The sequence below is a fragment of the Equus caballus genome, chromosome 31 (assembly GCF_041296265.1).
Source record: "Equus caballus isolate H_3958 breed thoroughbred chromosome 31, TB-T2T, whole genome shotgun sequence".
NCBI lineage: Eukaryota > Metazoa > Chordata > Mammalia > Perissodactyla > Equidae > Equus > Equus caballus.
The window spans coordinates 23,675,706-23,691,557 of NC_091714.1; the positions used below are offsets into that span (position 1 = coordinate 23,675,706).

General features: G+C 37.8%; 1 protein-coding gene across 1 annotated transcript; it reads left to right on the forward strand.

Moving 5' to 3' along the window:
- Positions 1–1,467: 1,467 nt before the first annotated feature.
- Positions 1,468–14,743, forward strand: NMBR (neuromedin B receptor). Its single transcript, XM_001502752.6, has 3 exons — positions 1,468–2,460; positions 10,352–10,700; positions 13,158–14,743. The coding sequence occupies exons 1-3, from the start codon at positions 2,003–2,005 to the stop codon at positions 13,557–13,559; spliced, it is 1,209 nt and encodes a 402-aa protein (XP_001502802.4). The 5' UTR covers positions 1,468–2,002; the 3' UTR covers positions 13,560–14,743.
- Positions 14,744–15,852: the final 1,109 nt, after the last annotated feature.

Here is a 15,852-nt window from a genome sequence, read left to right on the forward strand (position 1 = left end):
CAGTTTGAAAGTCTGAGAAATTTCATAATTTAGAAGATTGCTTTAGTAACTTACTTTGCATAATGCAATAGGATGTTAAAAGGGAAACCTTAAATAACTTTGAAGATAAAACTCCTAAAGACATATCTCAACTTATATGTAATATTAATTGCTTTGAGATATATATATAAGATATATAAATACAAATAGAATATTCTTATACATATTTTAAGATGTATGTATATGAACATTATATTTAGTCAACTTTAATTTAATAACAGATTATTTTAAGTAATGAACTCCAAGAAGAGTATAATAAGGACTTGTAATTGAGTTAGAAAACATTAAATTGATTACAATGCAAATGTTTACCTTGTTTAATTCAACTATGATTATTAAATGCTGCTCTTGGTTGACAGTATCTGAAAAATCTACTTAAATTTTACAAATGGTTTGGCATATTTCATCAGTTTATGGCCACATCATTGTAGGTAGTCCTTGCTAATTTCCTTGTTATCACACAATTTTGTCATTTAATAGCCAAGAACTAGCCAAATGTTTTTCCTAATGAAAAGAATGTTATTTGACTAACTTCAGAACTTTGCCATTTCTGAGAAGTTTATATTAGACTCAGATGCTGTTGATTTGGGAAGTTATTTTGTTCTTAAGTACATCCTACTTAAAACTGTGTATCAGGTATATATTAGAGTACATATTTAGGGATGGCATTTCTCAGTCCTAGGCATGCTTTATTTAGCCTTAATAAATGTTGTTAAGCAAGTTTCCAACAGAAAAAGAAGTTGGAGTTCACTGGGGAAAATTGTCAATTTCTGCTAAAATTGAACATACTCAATCAATGTGACCTAGCAAATACACGTCTGTGATTTGTTCAAGTGTGCACCAGAACACGTATACAAGGATATTTGTAGAAACATCATTCAAACTAGCTAAAATTATAAGGAACCCAAATGCCAATCAACATTAGAAGGGGTAAATAAACAGTGATATATTTATACAATGGAATACTGAACAGCAGTGGAAAATTCTGCACACGAAAGTCTGGGTAGATCTCATAGACACAATGTTGAGTGACCAAAGTTGCATCCAAGAGTACATACTGAATGATGCTCAAGAGAAGGCAAATTAATCTTAGATGATACAAGGCGGAATGACAGTGGTTCTTTTAGGGGATAGTGGTTAGATTGTAGGTTCTGAATTGTGGTTAGATTGAGCTGTACCCTTAAGAATTGTGTACTTTGTGCACACTATATTTCAATAAAATATAAGTTTAAGACTAACATGCCAGCTGCAGGAAAGAGTTTCCATATCTGGGGTGAGAAAAGTGGATCAAGGTAGAAGAGTGGGGAGGGAGTTCCATTCATTTCCTTCATCCTTTGTCACCTGTTCTCTTTCCTAAATTCAGTGATACAGCATCACTCGCCAGCACCACCACCCAGTCCTCAGAGGTTCACAAAACTTCTTGTCTGGGGCTCCTCCCGCTCGGAGGCGGGTAGGATGGATGTATATAGGGACGCAGTGTGAGAGAGAGGACTCAGATCCCCTCCAATTCCACACAAGACAACAAGAGCTGCATGAAACACGAGCAAAGCTGTGGGACGAGGGAAGTGCCAGCCGCCCCATGCTGGTTCCCGGTGTTTCAGCTGGCGTTCGCTGGACAGCGCCAGGATGACTTCCTCCCCTCCCAGCGAACGGTCGGGCAGGAGGGCTATTCTCTGCTAACTACAACCAAGAACAAACCATTGGAGACTGGAACAAAGACGCAACTGCTGTGCCTTTTTATTTTATTTTATTTTATTTTTAATTCGGAGGCAGCAGGAGCCAATGTGTCCCTTCTAGGAGTGAAGCTCCGGGGCGTGTGGACAGACAGACTTCCCTCCTGGCCCTGTCCTCCCCGGGACGCAGCGGTGTGTCTCATCCCCCACGGCAGTAAACTTGTGCCGGCGGGAGGGAGGTCGATGAAGCCCGAGTCCTGCGCCTTGCACTTTTCAGACCACCTGGGCGCATGAAAACTCCAGCGGACTCTCCCGGAAAGGAGACCATGCCCCCCAACTCTCTTTCCAACCTCTCCCAGACCGCGGGAGCGAATCAGAGCAGCTTCATCCCCGGGGTGTCCGAAGGGGATTTCCTGCAGGTCCCGGACCGGACCACCGCTGAACTGGTGCTCCGCTGTGTGATCCCGTCCCTCTACCTGCTCATCATCTCGGTGGGCTTGCTGGGCAACATCGTGCTGGTGAAGATCTTCATCACCAACAGCGCCATGAGGAGCGTCCCCAACATCTTCATCTCTAACCTGGCCTTCGGGGACGTGCTGCTGCTGCTCACCTGCGTCCCGGTGGACGCCTCCCGCTACTTCTTCGACGAGTGGATGTTCGGTAAGGTGGGCTGCAAGCTGATTCCGGTCATCCAGCTCACCTCCGTGGGGGTGTCCGTGTTCACGCTCACTGCCCTCAGCGCCGACAGGTAAGGGCACAGGGAGGGGTGAGGCGGCCTGGAAACGCGGTGCAGAGGGGCGGGAGACCTGGAGCGCACCTGGGGCGAGGCGGGAGAAAGGAGTGGCTGGGAGAGGGAGGGTCAGAGTCCATCTGGGAGTTAGGGAGTAAAAAGGAGTTAAAGTGGACTGAGATGTGAAGCTTGAAAAAATATGAGAAAATTATTACTTTTAAAATCATTAAAATTGCATTAGTTTGAAAGTAGTTTTAATATTGCGTATCCTATTCTTCCCCCACCCCTCCACGCACTTTGGGAATCTTTGGTATCTATTTCATAGAGATGCTATAGAATTAATGTACAAAAGCGCAGCTATCTTGTGGAAGCTTTTTGTGTTTGCCTAAAACCTTAGAAGTGCACTACCCTTACTCAGTGGTTTAATAACCTGACTTAATATTAGGTGTCATATAAATAAAGTGTCATATAAACAAAGTGAGGTACATAATTTACCCAAAGTCACCCATTTTTACAGGACTGTGGCTTTAGAGATACTCTTACACAAACTTAATATTAGGGAAATGTTTGATTTTGATTTTTTTCCAAATAAGGGAAGCATCATTTACACTTATTACCCAAATTCTGCTGTTTATTTGAAGTAAAAACAACTAGAATAGTAAATGTTCTTCAGACAGATGACTTCACACATCCTTTTTGTTTTAATGCCTCAAGTGATAGTTTTTTTTTTTTTCATGAACAAGTAGGTACCAAATTTCAGTTATCTGTGTTTTACAGTGCTGTAAAAATACACCTTTGATATCAAATCTGCTTTTCACATATTTTAAGGTTGGGAAGTATCCATTATTCTATCTTGCAGATCAACTAATTCAACTGTGCCATTTTCCAGGTGAAGATATTGAGGCCCAGGGGATATAAGTCTCCTTGCAGAGCTCAGAGGAGAATCCAGGACTGCTGACTTGGTCCAGTGCCCCTACGCCAGGCCCTCTCTAATCATGGTTTCGGGGATTTAAGCAGAAGGGGTGTCTGGATGGGGCTTGGGGCAAAATGTCCAATTAGGCATCCTTGCATGGAGCCTGGTCTAATTCTCTTAGGGTTAGGGGGTTGACTTAAGCTATTTAGATAAAGAATTTAACTTGGATGATTAAGGTTGTGTTCACTTTCCTCCTTTTAATTTACGTATTAAAGACAATATTCAGTGGAGAATTGAGAGCCATTATCTTTTTAAACCGAATACTGTTGACTTTGTAGTTTGTGTAAGAGTCTCTCTAAAGCCACAATCCTGCAAAAATGGGTGACTGTGGGTAAATTATGTACCTCACTTTGTTTATATGACACCATTTCTATTATCTTTTAAAAAGTTTTTTTTTTAATTCCATAATTAAAACATGAATTTTTAGCTGCTCTTCTTTATGGGGCAGATTTTAATTAGAAAGTTAAAATTCTACTTAATGATTAGAATAAAACAATGAATAGCTAAAATTGCTATCATGTGCTTTCATTTTTAAAAGGTAATATTAGTAGCAATTCCCAGGGCTTGAGTTTATTTCACACTACTTTGCTCTATCTATTGTCATGGAGGCACACAGGTAAATCGGCTCTGATCAAGGTCAGAAGAAATGTTATTTCTCATGCATTTACTGACTTTTTTGTTCTTACATGTATCATGTACTTTGTAAATACAGCATAGATACTTTAACAATAAGGATAAATAAAGGTGAGTTGCCTCTTCTACTTGGTCCAGAGGCTGTGCTTGCCCATCAAGGTATGTTTTGGAAATGTAAGTTAAGGAACTGGAATCAGTGGTGATAAAATTACATAATACATTTCAATATTCACTTAAAATGATTTGGAGATGTTTTGTTGTACATTGTCTACACTTCTATTTTTCTTCCAGAACATAGTAATCAAGCGTTGATAAGTCCTTGATCACACTTTATCTCACCAAATGTTTTGATTTCTCCTAGATTTGGGAACAAGTACAAGACTAGTTGCACTTAGCACTGTGTGAACTTTTCTGTGAGTTTGTTATCCTCACAACACTATGAAGAAGGTACTATTATCATTTCCGTCTTAAACTGAAGAAATGTAAGGCTTGAAATTCAGCCACAATTTCCTGACCTCACAGGAAGGAGTCAGGATTTGAAGCCAGCTCAAAGCCTGGCTTCTTCACCGTTAAGCCACATCTTTACTTTCCCAAGTATACGAAATCTTTAATGGTGTTTCTTATTTAATGGCAGACTGAAAAGTGAAATTTAAAACAAAGAACTCAAGAGTGAAGAAAGAAAAATGACTATAAAAGCCTATTCATCAGATTCAATAGAATGAAAGCAAGTCATAAAATGTAACTGCAAAATAAAAGAAACACTTGAATTCAAAATTAAGTGGTAGTTGTAACAACAGGGGGGGAAAACCCTGTTATTGTAATTTTCAAACAATAAATTCAATTGTTTGTTAAACCAAATATTCTATTTCCACGAGATGGCCTAAGTGTCTTTGTCTAAGAAAATAAAGGTAGAGAATTTAGAAATAGAGATCACGGTAATGTAGAAATAGGAAGATAATTAGATTTTGGAAAGCTTATCCCAATGTGAAGTGGAGACTTAGTGTTATATATCATTGATGACAGCATTGCTGGATGACATCAGCAGAGACTGAAATAAAATATACGATATCTATGAATCTTCTTTGAGGTATAAATCGCCTCATGTGATATGGCCAAAGGATGATAGGGGTGATACTTTTTGGTACTTGTGATTATTAATCCTTGACTTGCAAATTCCTTCGAGGAGCTTCAGCTGATACATCCTTAGGGAAAATCATTTGTGTCCACAGTAGCTGTGCCTCAGAGGTGGATCATAACCAGAATCGGGGGAGGAGACACAGTGCATGATCTGAAATGGTGATACAGGTGATCTCAGTTTAATTTTATCTTGATGAATTTTTTTGTCACTATTTTGAAAATAGACTTCTTTTTGCTTGCTCACATTAAATTGTTGCTTAAAGGTATTTGCGTATTCTCTTTCTAACAACTTTACACACACACATCTCTCCCCCACCCTGTTGGGACATGTGTGTTGTGATACCAGGTAGGAGGAGCCCCACAGGCCACACTTTGCTTATGGTTGTCTGTGTAGATATCTCCCTCGCTGTCTATTCCAGTAGCTGCATTTCCAAACTTAGAATACTATTTCTTTGATTCTTGAAGATTGTCTGGTGTCTCGAAGTCCATAATTAAAATGCAAATAACTTGTAGGAATGGGGTTCTCCTTTTTCCTTTATAGGAAACAATTTCCATAGATTCCTAGTGCTAAACTATAAACTTTATAATTTTATATATTTACAAATGTAAAGCTAGGTATCAATTCATTATTCTGTTTTTATTGTAATTGCTAACCGAAACGCATTTATAAGTTAAATTTTAAAAATCTATAAAACAATAAAATGAAATTGATATTAATTTAATGTATCAGATTATGTTCTTTTTCTGATACTGCATCTTCAATGTTGGATTGAATTCAAAAATAACATTGTACCAAATCTGACTAATGTGCTAATGTACTAGTAATTTCAAGCTTTCCATCACTAGTTAGGGCAATCAGATTTAATTCCATAACTGAGCTAGTTCTCTTAGGTATGAGCTTGGAGTCTTTAACATTATTTGGATGTTATACCGATGCAAACAGTTATTCTCTCAGCATTCTTCTTTGCAGAAGCATTGAGATACATCAGATGTAGGCCTTAGGTCAACACTCCCCGGCCCTTATGAAGCTTTCCATCAGTCTTCATGCAGGGCTGGGAGGGAGCGCCCTTGTCTGTTTGCTGGTTTTTCATGAAAACTCCTGATTGAAGTTCAGGTCCTGATTAGCGGGCTGGCCCTCACTGGAGAGGCTTTCTTCTCTGGTGCACAGCTCTGGACACTGCGCTGAGAAGCCCTTGCTTCTCAGTGGGTGCTGAGATTGGTGCTCTGTGTGCTTCCAAACTCCTTGGAGAGTTCAGGCTGGCCGTACATATTTAAGAGAAAAGTCCACACTCCCCCTCATGTCACCAGAGCGATGACATTTATTTTTAATTTGTTCCAAAAGATTTAAGGAAGCTTAAAGCTAGAGATACAAAAAACATGCAACAGGAACAAAAAAGGCAGGAAATCCAGGTTTAGGGAAAATAAAAGTTGAAGAATATAAGGCAATCCATACTTTCACAAAGTGTGAGTCATATGTTTGAGAGTTTTCTAGCTGCCGAGGCAGAAAGGAAAATTTGCTTTCCCTGACAACTGCTCAATTGTTATTTTTATATATCCGTAGCAACAGAGCAAATTGTGACGTGCACTTAATTTGTTAGTTTTAATGAGGATTTATATGGTTTTTTGTTAAAAGCTGTTATATTTGACTCCAATAATATCCAATACCCAATAATCAGATATCTTTTACTCATTGGTCTCAATACTTCCAGCTTATTTCCCTTTCTCTTCTCCTCAGAAGGATAATCTCAAACATTGAATTAGAGAGGTGCTGTATAATTCTCACAATATTCATATTCATAATTTGTATATTACTTTATTTATTACCTTAGTATTATTTCTTACTTCTAAAGATGATTCATATACCTTGGTCTGAAACCTTTGGGACACACTATAAATAAGCAGGGGATGCACGAGGCAGGGGTTTATGGCATCTGGATGCTAGTCCTACATCTGTTATGTCCAAATGTTCTAGTTGGAGAAACTGATAAAACAGTACAAAACACATGCCCATAAGGCAGAATTTTCCTCATTTGCAAAACAGGAATAATATCTTCTACTGTAGACCTGAGGTAGCGTTGATAGGATCTTATTAGCTCCCTCTCTGAGTATCGAGCAGAGAGAGACCCAAAGAGGAGAAGGACGCTGGTAATTGGTGAGGCAATCAGATGCGCAGCTCAGTGCTCTGGTGCTCTGCCTGTCGCACTCTTCCCTGTTACCACATCTGAGACAAATATCTCATCTAGTAATTTATACTGGTTCTATTTTGGCCACTTCTCGGTGGAACAAAGATACTCCACGATGTAGCTCTCATTCTTTTGCCTGTAGTGATGCATTTAAGTAGGGGGCCATCTGTCCAGGCTGAGCCGTAGGGGCAGACAGGGAAGTTCAACACTTTCCTTTTTGTTAGTTGTCGCCAGCAGTACGGTTCCTATTTGTGTCTTCCAAAAACAAAAATAACAATTTACCTTTGACCTTCCAATTGCTGATTCCTCAGGAGGGTTGAACAATTTCCCCAAGTCTTTAATAATTTTAATTGCATTTTAATTTTCTCATTCTCAACAAGTTCTTACTAAGAATTTTTTAGTGAATCCTTATTTAATTGTTTATTTATTGAATTTCTAGAAAAATTGCTGCTAAAATGAGGTGTAGATGATTCTCTTCTGGAAAAGTTGGTCAGGTATTTGGTACAAGATAAATGGTTATATGCTATCTTTGTATATTTGCATTCATTATTATTTTTACTTTTCAGTCAATGTGTAGGATTTAAATAATATTTTATATAAGCTGTAGATTATTTCAGCTCTTCGGAGAACCTCACTCACATCCCAAATATACTGACGTCCTGGTATTTCAAAGTTCACTTGTTTATTTTCTATACAAAAGGACACATGTCTTCATTAAATTTCCTTTTTTAAAAACTTTGGTTTTTTTGTTCCTTTATTCTCATGTGTCCACATGACTAAGGTTATTTTCGGTTTCAATCCATGCTCCAAAATGATGACCCAATTTAACATTGCTAGCTTCAAACTCAATGAACTATTTCTTATCTGTTAATTGTCAGAAACTAGGCATGGAAGTGGAGAGCAAAATTAGCCTATTGCAGAATTAATGAAGACGATCTGTCTGCCTTTTGCAGTCTTTCCCCAGTTCCTTTAACCGTAGTCTGGCTAATTCCAACCTGTTGTCTTCATCAACATGGCTTGTCATTGTTATTCTCCTTCACAAGAAATGCTCATGTGTCATTCAAGTCATACACTTCAATAGGTTAAAAGCAAAGTGATTTTTTGGGGGGTAAAGAGCAAATAGAATTGTTGACTCCTGTGTAATCGAATCCAGTATTTATTAACCTTTCCAAACGGACATCCCACTTATTACATTATTTTTTAAAGTTATTTATAGTTTTAGACATTCTATTGTACAATGATGCATAAATACTTTCGAATGATAGATTTAGTAATTTTATTCGGAATAAGTTTTACTGCTATATCAATACTGTTAAAACATGATGTGACATATCGTAAAGGGAAGGCATCCGATTCTGCAAACACTGAACTTTTGGATTCCAGATACTCCAGTACTGAATGTGTGTCCATTGCACTAGACAACCTCACAGGAAGCTTGTGGGTTTCTGAAAAGGGGTTTCTAAACTTGGCTTATATTCAGAATCACTTGAAAAATCTTAGTAAAATGCAGAATCTCACGTTTTACATCCTAGAGACTCTGCACTGGTAAGTCTTGGGGAGAAAGCTAACACTCTTTACCTTTTCTCAGTTCTCCAGGTGATTCTGAATATTGATCCAGCTTGGGCGTCAGTAGACTAGGCTGTGTCTCCATCTCTCACCTCTACTCTCACCTCAACGTAACATCCCACTACCACCCCACTCTACCAAATCTGCTCTAACTAGTGATCTCCTTGTTGCTCAGACCACATTTCCTAGTTAGTACAACAAACATTTACTGAGAACCTACTATGGGTTAGGCATTGTGTCATACACTTTAGAAGCAACAGTGAGCAAGACACAGGCTCTGGGTTCAAGGAGCTTTTTTCTTTACTGTTAGGGAGCATTTTAATTACTATAGCTTTGTAGTATAGTTTGCAATCAGGAAGTATTGTACCTCAGCTTTGTTCTTTCTCAAGATTGCTTTGACTATTCGAGGTCTTTTGTGGTTCCATGCAAATTTTAGGATTCTTTGTTCTAGTTCTGTGAAAAATACCATTGGTATTTTAATAGGGATTACATTGAATCTGATGATGAAAAGTTTTGAAAGAAGTTTTCAGTGTATATTTCTTTCACCTTCCTGGTTAAATTTATTCCTAGGTATTTTATGCTTTTTCTTGTAGTTGTAAATGGGATTATTTTCTGAATTTCTTTTGTAGTATGTCGATTTAGAAAAACCTTATGAGAGAGGTAAGCAAACTACTGCAATTTGGGAAATGGCAATTTAAAATACTTTCCTCTCTCTTCCTGTCTTCTGTGCTAATAAATAGTGGAATGACTTGCAGACAGAAAGACACCAGGGATAGTAGGTAATCCATTCTCTACAAAACAGTCAGAGAACAATGGAGTGTTGACACCTCTGTCTTCGCAATTGTCAACTGAGGAAAAAATCGCTACAATTTAAACAGCAGATATTTATTTGGGCAACTAGAATTGCAATTCAGGAGACACGGATTCAAGTGGAAATCCAAAAATGTGTTCGGCTAGGGAGTAAAAGCCAGGGGCTTTTAAAGACAAGGAAGGGAGGTTTGTACTAAAAAGAATTTTAATTGGAGCTGGAGGCAGAGAACTAGTCTTGGCTAAAGGTTGGTTGACTGTGGATTCTGTTTTCAGAAAGTCCACAGTTCTTGGTCTTTGTGACCAGGATGGCAGTCCTCCTGCTGACTTCTCAAACAATTGCTTGTAAAACAACTGCTGTTTTGGCCCAGTCCGGGGTTCAAGCCAGCAAATCAGTTTCTCTGGAAGGGCAGCTCTGACTCCGTTTTTAAATGACTCCACTGTAGTTAATTTCGGCACAAGTAAGATTTCTCTCCTTCTCTCCCTTTCTTTCTCCCTCCCTTCTTACACCCTTCCTTCCTCTCTCCCTCCTCTCCTTCTCTCCCTCTCTCTCTCTTTTCCTTACCTTTTCTTTCTTAAGAGAGTGATTTGAGACACATTGTTTTCACAGGTACAGAGCCATTGTAAACCCCATGGACATCCAGACATCAGGGGCAGTGCTGTGGACCTGTGTGAAGGCTGTGGCCATCTGGGTCATCTCCGTGCTGTTGGCGGTTCCTGAAGCTGTGTTTTCTGAAGTGGCACACATTGGTAGCTTGGAAAATGGCAGCTTCACAGCGTGTATACCCTACCCTCAGACGGATGAATTACATCCAAAGATTCATTCAGTGCTCATCTTCTTGGTCTATTTCCTCATACCACTTACTATTATTAGCATTTACTATTATCATATTGCAAAGACTTTAATCAAAAGTGCACATAATCTTCCTGGAGAATATAACGAACATACCAAAAAACAGGTAAGCTTGGTAAGTGTGTGTTGGGGTGCACTGATCAGATGTAGTAACTACAGTTTTGTCTTCTATTTTATGGGTTCTCAATATAAGGAATGATCAGAACAGAGTCAGAGGGCACTGGCACATGCACTAGCCTCAACTGGAAGAGATGTCTCTAGTATGTGGCCATGTCATAGCTCCGTGAAGGCCCATGGAGCTCCTGCTTATCTGCCATCCGAGCCTGGGATTTAACATCTTTGAAGGCTTTTCTTTATGTGCAAATGTTTATGCAAAGAACCACATAATAAACCAGAAATTTTTCACATTTTAAGTATAAATCTATTTAATTATTGTCTCTTCTCCTATTAATCTGATAAGGATGACAGGAAGTCTGGGAGAAGGATGCACAGGAAAGGGCTATGGGACACTGCCTGGCATCTGGGGATGGGGTTTGGGTAGGGTGCCAGAATGAGAGGCTCTGGGAACAGAGTGCAGCAGGACAGTAGTGAAAGTGATCAGATGTGTGCTGGTGCTGAAGTCCTACTTGGACTAACTCAACTTATTAGCTTTTCCTATAAAGATTATCTACTCGTTTAAAAATTACAACATGCACCTTACATACTCTTTCTTCCTTAAAAATCATACAGTATTAATTTAAGGTAAAACCAACTGTGTTAATCCACAAAGAGATGGAAATACTGTACTTATGGGACACAGTTTTGGGTTGTCCATTTGTGCACTCCTAGTGAGGGACTTCTTCCAGAGGGTTGTGACAGTACAGGAAGTTTATGGGTGTCTGGTCCCCAATTTGAATGAAAACAAGTTGAATCGCAAATCATTAAAATTTGCTCGGCTCTAGGTGGAGGCGCAGGCTGCGGCTTTGGGCATGTTAGCAACAGCACAATTTGGCAAAGTTTTCTTGTGTGGAAGGTCACCTCTATTTATTGATAACCATCCTCATCAGAGATCCACATCTGCTTTAAAGGCTTGAAAGGTCAACCAATCATTAAAGTAATTGTTAGACAAATTAATAGATTTATTATCTAAATATCTGGCATCATTGAAGCAAAAATTTCCAGGTCCTGGGCTCACAATCTTTTATTCAGAGCCCTGTGATCCAATTGGTATCTCAATTTGGGTATTTGAGTTTTTGCCTTGTTTTCTAGAGTTGAGTTCCTCTTACCTTCCCCATATCCACTTTTTTTAAAATGGCCTTTGTTCTGCCTTGTTTTTGTGAATTTCCCTATTGGGACTTATAAACTCTGCCTGGGTAATTGGGCTTGACACCTGCTGAGAAGTAATCTCAACATCAACAGCCTGTCTGTGCATATGAATCTCCAAGTACAGATTGCCGTGAAATTCTTGCACCCACGTTCCACCTGCTAGGGCAGGCACTGCTCAATAATGTAAAGTTCACATCTGCCTCCTTAGTATAGCCAGGTTGCCTAACTGATGCCACCAGGCTACATCTGGAGGACCACATTCTGCATCCTGAGCCACACTCCTCTTTACCTGCACCCTCGTTTGCTGTCACCACTCACTGCTACTCCCCAATGGCAGATCTGTGTCAATCCTGAACTTTCCCATTCTTCTTCACCATATTCTAGTTGACTACTAACAGCTTTAGCTCAGAAAATATCAGGTTGCCTTCTCTCAATACCTTTTGATACATTATATTTTCATATTCATATTGCCTTATTTAAATATTTAAACAAATTAGCAACTATGAGCTAAACTTTGGACTCTAGATGTTAGAAAATGATTTTTGCATTAAAAACGCCTATGGTCCAGTCTTTGAATTTCATTATCACATTCCTGAAGATTTTCCTTTAAAACAGTAAACACAGTATGTAAAGTTTATGAAAAGAAAGAAAAAGTATTTTTATTTTTAAAGGTAACCTAATGTAGTAATGTTTATAGGATTGACAGTTATGTCAGATGTTTTAGATTTGTGTGAGTCAGGACTTTAAATCTCAAGTTTTTTTGTGTGCGTGTGTGGAGTAAGGGTTAAAAAAGTCATACCCTATTTCAAAAGATCATTTTTCCCATTTAAAATACTCTGACTTAAAAAAAAAATCTAAGCTCGAATATGTTCTATGGTCATTAATTCAGTGGATTTAATACAAACAAATGAGTTATATTTATAGTGAACACAATAAGACTTTGAGCAAAAGGAAAATAGTTAAAAATAAGACAGAATTTTTAAGATCATAGTTGTAACATGAAGACGTAGTAATTTATTAATGATATATCATCTAGTCTGTATAAGCTGTCAAATATTTTTAAATGAAAATAGTGTAGTGAACAAAATAAGCCTCTTCCAACTGTTAAAATCATCACTTTGTTGAGGAAAATAGTTTTTGTACTTCTGGATGCATTTGCACGCGATGATAAGTTTTACTGTTTTTGTACCGTGGCACTTTGCATGTGGCTGGCTCCAGTCTCACGTTAACCAATGGGACAATGTCCTTGTATTTGCAGATGGAAACACGGAAACGCCTGGCTAAAATTGTGCTGGTCTTTGTGGGCTGCTTTGTCTTCTGTTGGTTTCCAAATCATGTCCTCTACATGTATAGGTCTTTCAACTATAATGAGATTGACCCATCTCTAGGCCACATGATTGTCACTTTAGTTGCCCGGGTTCTGAGCTTTTGCAATTCTTGTGTCAACCCATTTGCTCTTTATCTGCTCAGTGAAAGCTTCAGGAGGCATTTCAATAGCCAGCTCTGTTGCGGGAGGATGTCCTATCCAGAGAGATCAACCAGCTATGTGCTCAGCTCTTCTGCAGTGCGTATGACATCTCTGAAAAGCAATGTTAAGAATGTGGTGACCAATTCTGTTTCACTAAATGGACACAGCATGAAGCAGGAAATGGCACTGTGATTTTGCCATTCAACTCACTACCTGGAAAGAACTTACTCACCTTTCTATCTCTACTGAGCAGAGCAGAAGTAAACAATTTTCTCATGCTTACTATTACTCAGCTAATTCGTAGACGATTTCATGACTGACTCAGAAAAGACAAGGCAAACATACCTAGAGTTTTTCTCTGACCAGGACTTTCCATTAAAAAATATACGTTGTTCACATTAAAAGTGATTCAAAAGGCAATTCTATATGTGTATAAATCAATATTGCTTCTGGATTTCAGCTGTTGCTAGAGCCATCTCTAACATTTTTATCTTAAATTTGTTTTATCTTGAAGCAGGTAATAAATTCCTATATTGACTCATTGATTCAGTGAAGGTAATATTCAGACTTCTATTATTTGAAATACAAGTCATATTTTCCTGGTGAATTTATCATAACTAATGCATGTATATATCTCTTTTGTTTGAATAAAATAATAGAAAATTCAAAAGGTGAAGCTTAAGCACAAGTCAATAATATTTATTGTGATCCTTTGAGTGATTGGTCATAATTTATAGAAATAGCTTGTGTCTGTAACTTCTAGGTATGTGATTAAAAGATATGATGGCATTTGTATTGTTCATAGTAAAATAGACATCGTGTGATTTACATTATTAATGTGAAATAGGTATATCCTATGTCCCAAATTGTGAAACTGTGACTCAGAAATTGGCATGGCTATCTTTGTGTACATTGCTAAATCTCTGATATTTGGATGATTCTGTATAGATACGACACGATTTGTGCACTTCTGCTGAGTTCACCATTTGCTCATCTTCTCTCGCCACAGCCACCTGAAGAGAGTCTGGAATCTCACTCAGGCCAGTGTACTCTGCAGAGTATTTCAGTGTCCTCTGAAGAAGTGTCTTGGATTTTTTTTTTTTTTTGGCCAAAATGCAAACATGGTCTTGATTATATTTTAAAAGCTATCCCTTCATAAGCTGGTATCAGTAAGTCTAACATTTGGATGAATATATTCTGTACTATTTTTCTTTCTAAATTGCTGAGCGGAAAACTCTGTTAACACACCAAGCTCTTTCTTAAACACCCCTAACCCATACCATTTAAGATGTGAAATACTCAATAATATATAGCAATGGGAAAAATAAACACAAGCAGATTGCTTATGATAGTTAATAATAATGATAATGCACACTAATCGAGTGTTTTCCGTGTTCTGGCTTTACGTAGATTCTCTAATTTAACCCCAATAAGATCCCTGAGGTGAAAGAGAGGGATTCAGTTTTGGTGGGGTATGAAGTTACACAATTTGGGGGATGTCTCTATTAAAAACTATACAACTTTGCAAATTTTACCAGAATATATGATCATAAGAACACATTGCCAGTCCCTCTGAACTATCTGCTGCTATTGTCTTTATTTTACAGATTAGGGATATGAGGCTCAGAAATACCAAGAAACTTAAAGAGGATTACACAACCCTGTGGGAAAAGTGAGATTTAAAACAGGCTACCACACCACAGTGTGTGCACCCACTATTCCACCACCACTCAGGCATGGCTTTTTTCTGTCTTGAATAATTTTTATTAACCTTTGGGAAAGTTGTAAATCCACCATCAGAAAGGTGCAAAATATCATACACAAGTTTTATATTGACTCTAGGTATTTTATAAATCTTTTAAGGCTCATCCATTAACACGTGAAGAATCAAGGGTAATCCTTAGTTAATGCAGATTCTTTCTCCTTGCTGGGTGTTAAGAGGATGGTAGAAATATATGTATATGAAAGATTGCAAAATATGCGCATCTTTATTTTGCAAGATCCTTTTAGCTTCATATATATATATATATATATATATATATATATATGAAACTATATATAAGTATATATGAAGCTAAGGGGAACATATGTGCATCTTAACTATAAAGTCCTGATAATTTAGAGTTTAAAAGAACAGCACTGTTACATAAACTATTATCTAATTTGTCTTTTAGGAATGAAAAACATTTATTCAGGAAATATTTTAGAAAATTTCTATTTACACATATTTTGTTAAAAATGTTTTTCTGTAATGACACTAATGGAGTAATAAAAGCACCTCAAATTTCAGTTTTTCTCTTTTAAGAAAAGAATTTTAACAATAGCCACATAGCTGATTATATAATATTATCAATATTATCAAAGTTTTGACTGCATCTTAAAATTTCCTTTCTGGTTGCTGTTAATCCTAAAAGTCATACTCTCTCTTAATGTCGAGCTCTGCCTTTTAAAGACTTGGGAAATACCTATAGCTCCATTCATAAAT

Excerpts from the sequence above, each read along its gene's own strand:
- NMBR (XM_001502752.6), top strand. The coding sequence starts at position 2,003 with ATGAAAACTCCAGCGGACTCTCCCGGAAAGGAGACCATGCCCCCCAAC. Across the intron at positions 2,461-10,351 it reads ACTGCCCTCAGCGCCGACAG|GTACAGAGCCATTGTAAACC; the intron begins GTAAGGGCACAG and ends TTGTTTTCACAG. Across the intron at positions 10,701-13,157 it reads ACGAACATACCAAAAAACAG|ATGGAAACACGGAAACGCCT; the intron begins GTAAGCTTGGTA and ends TTGTATTTGCAG.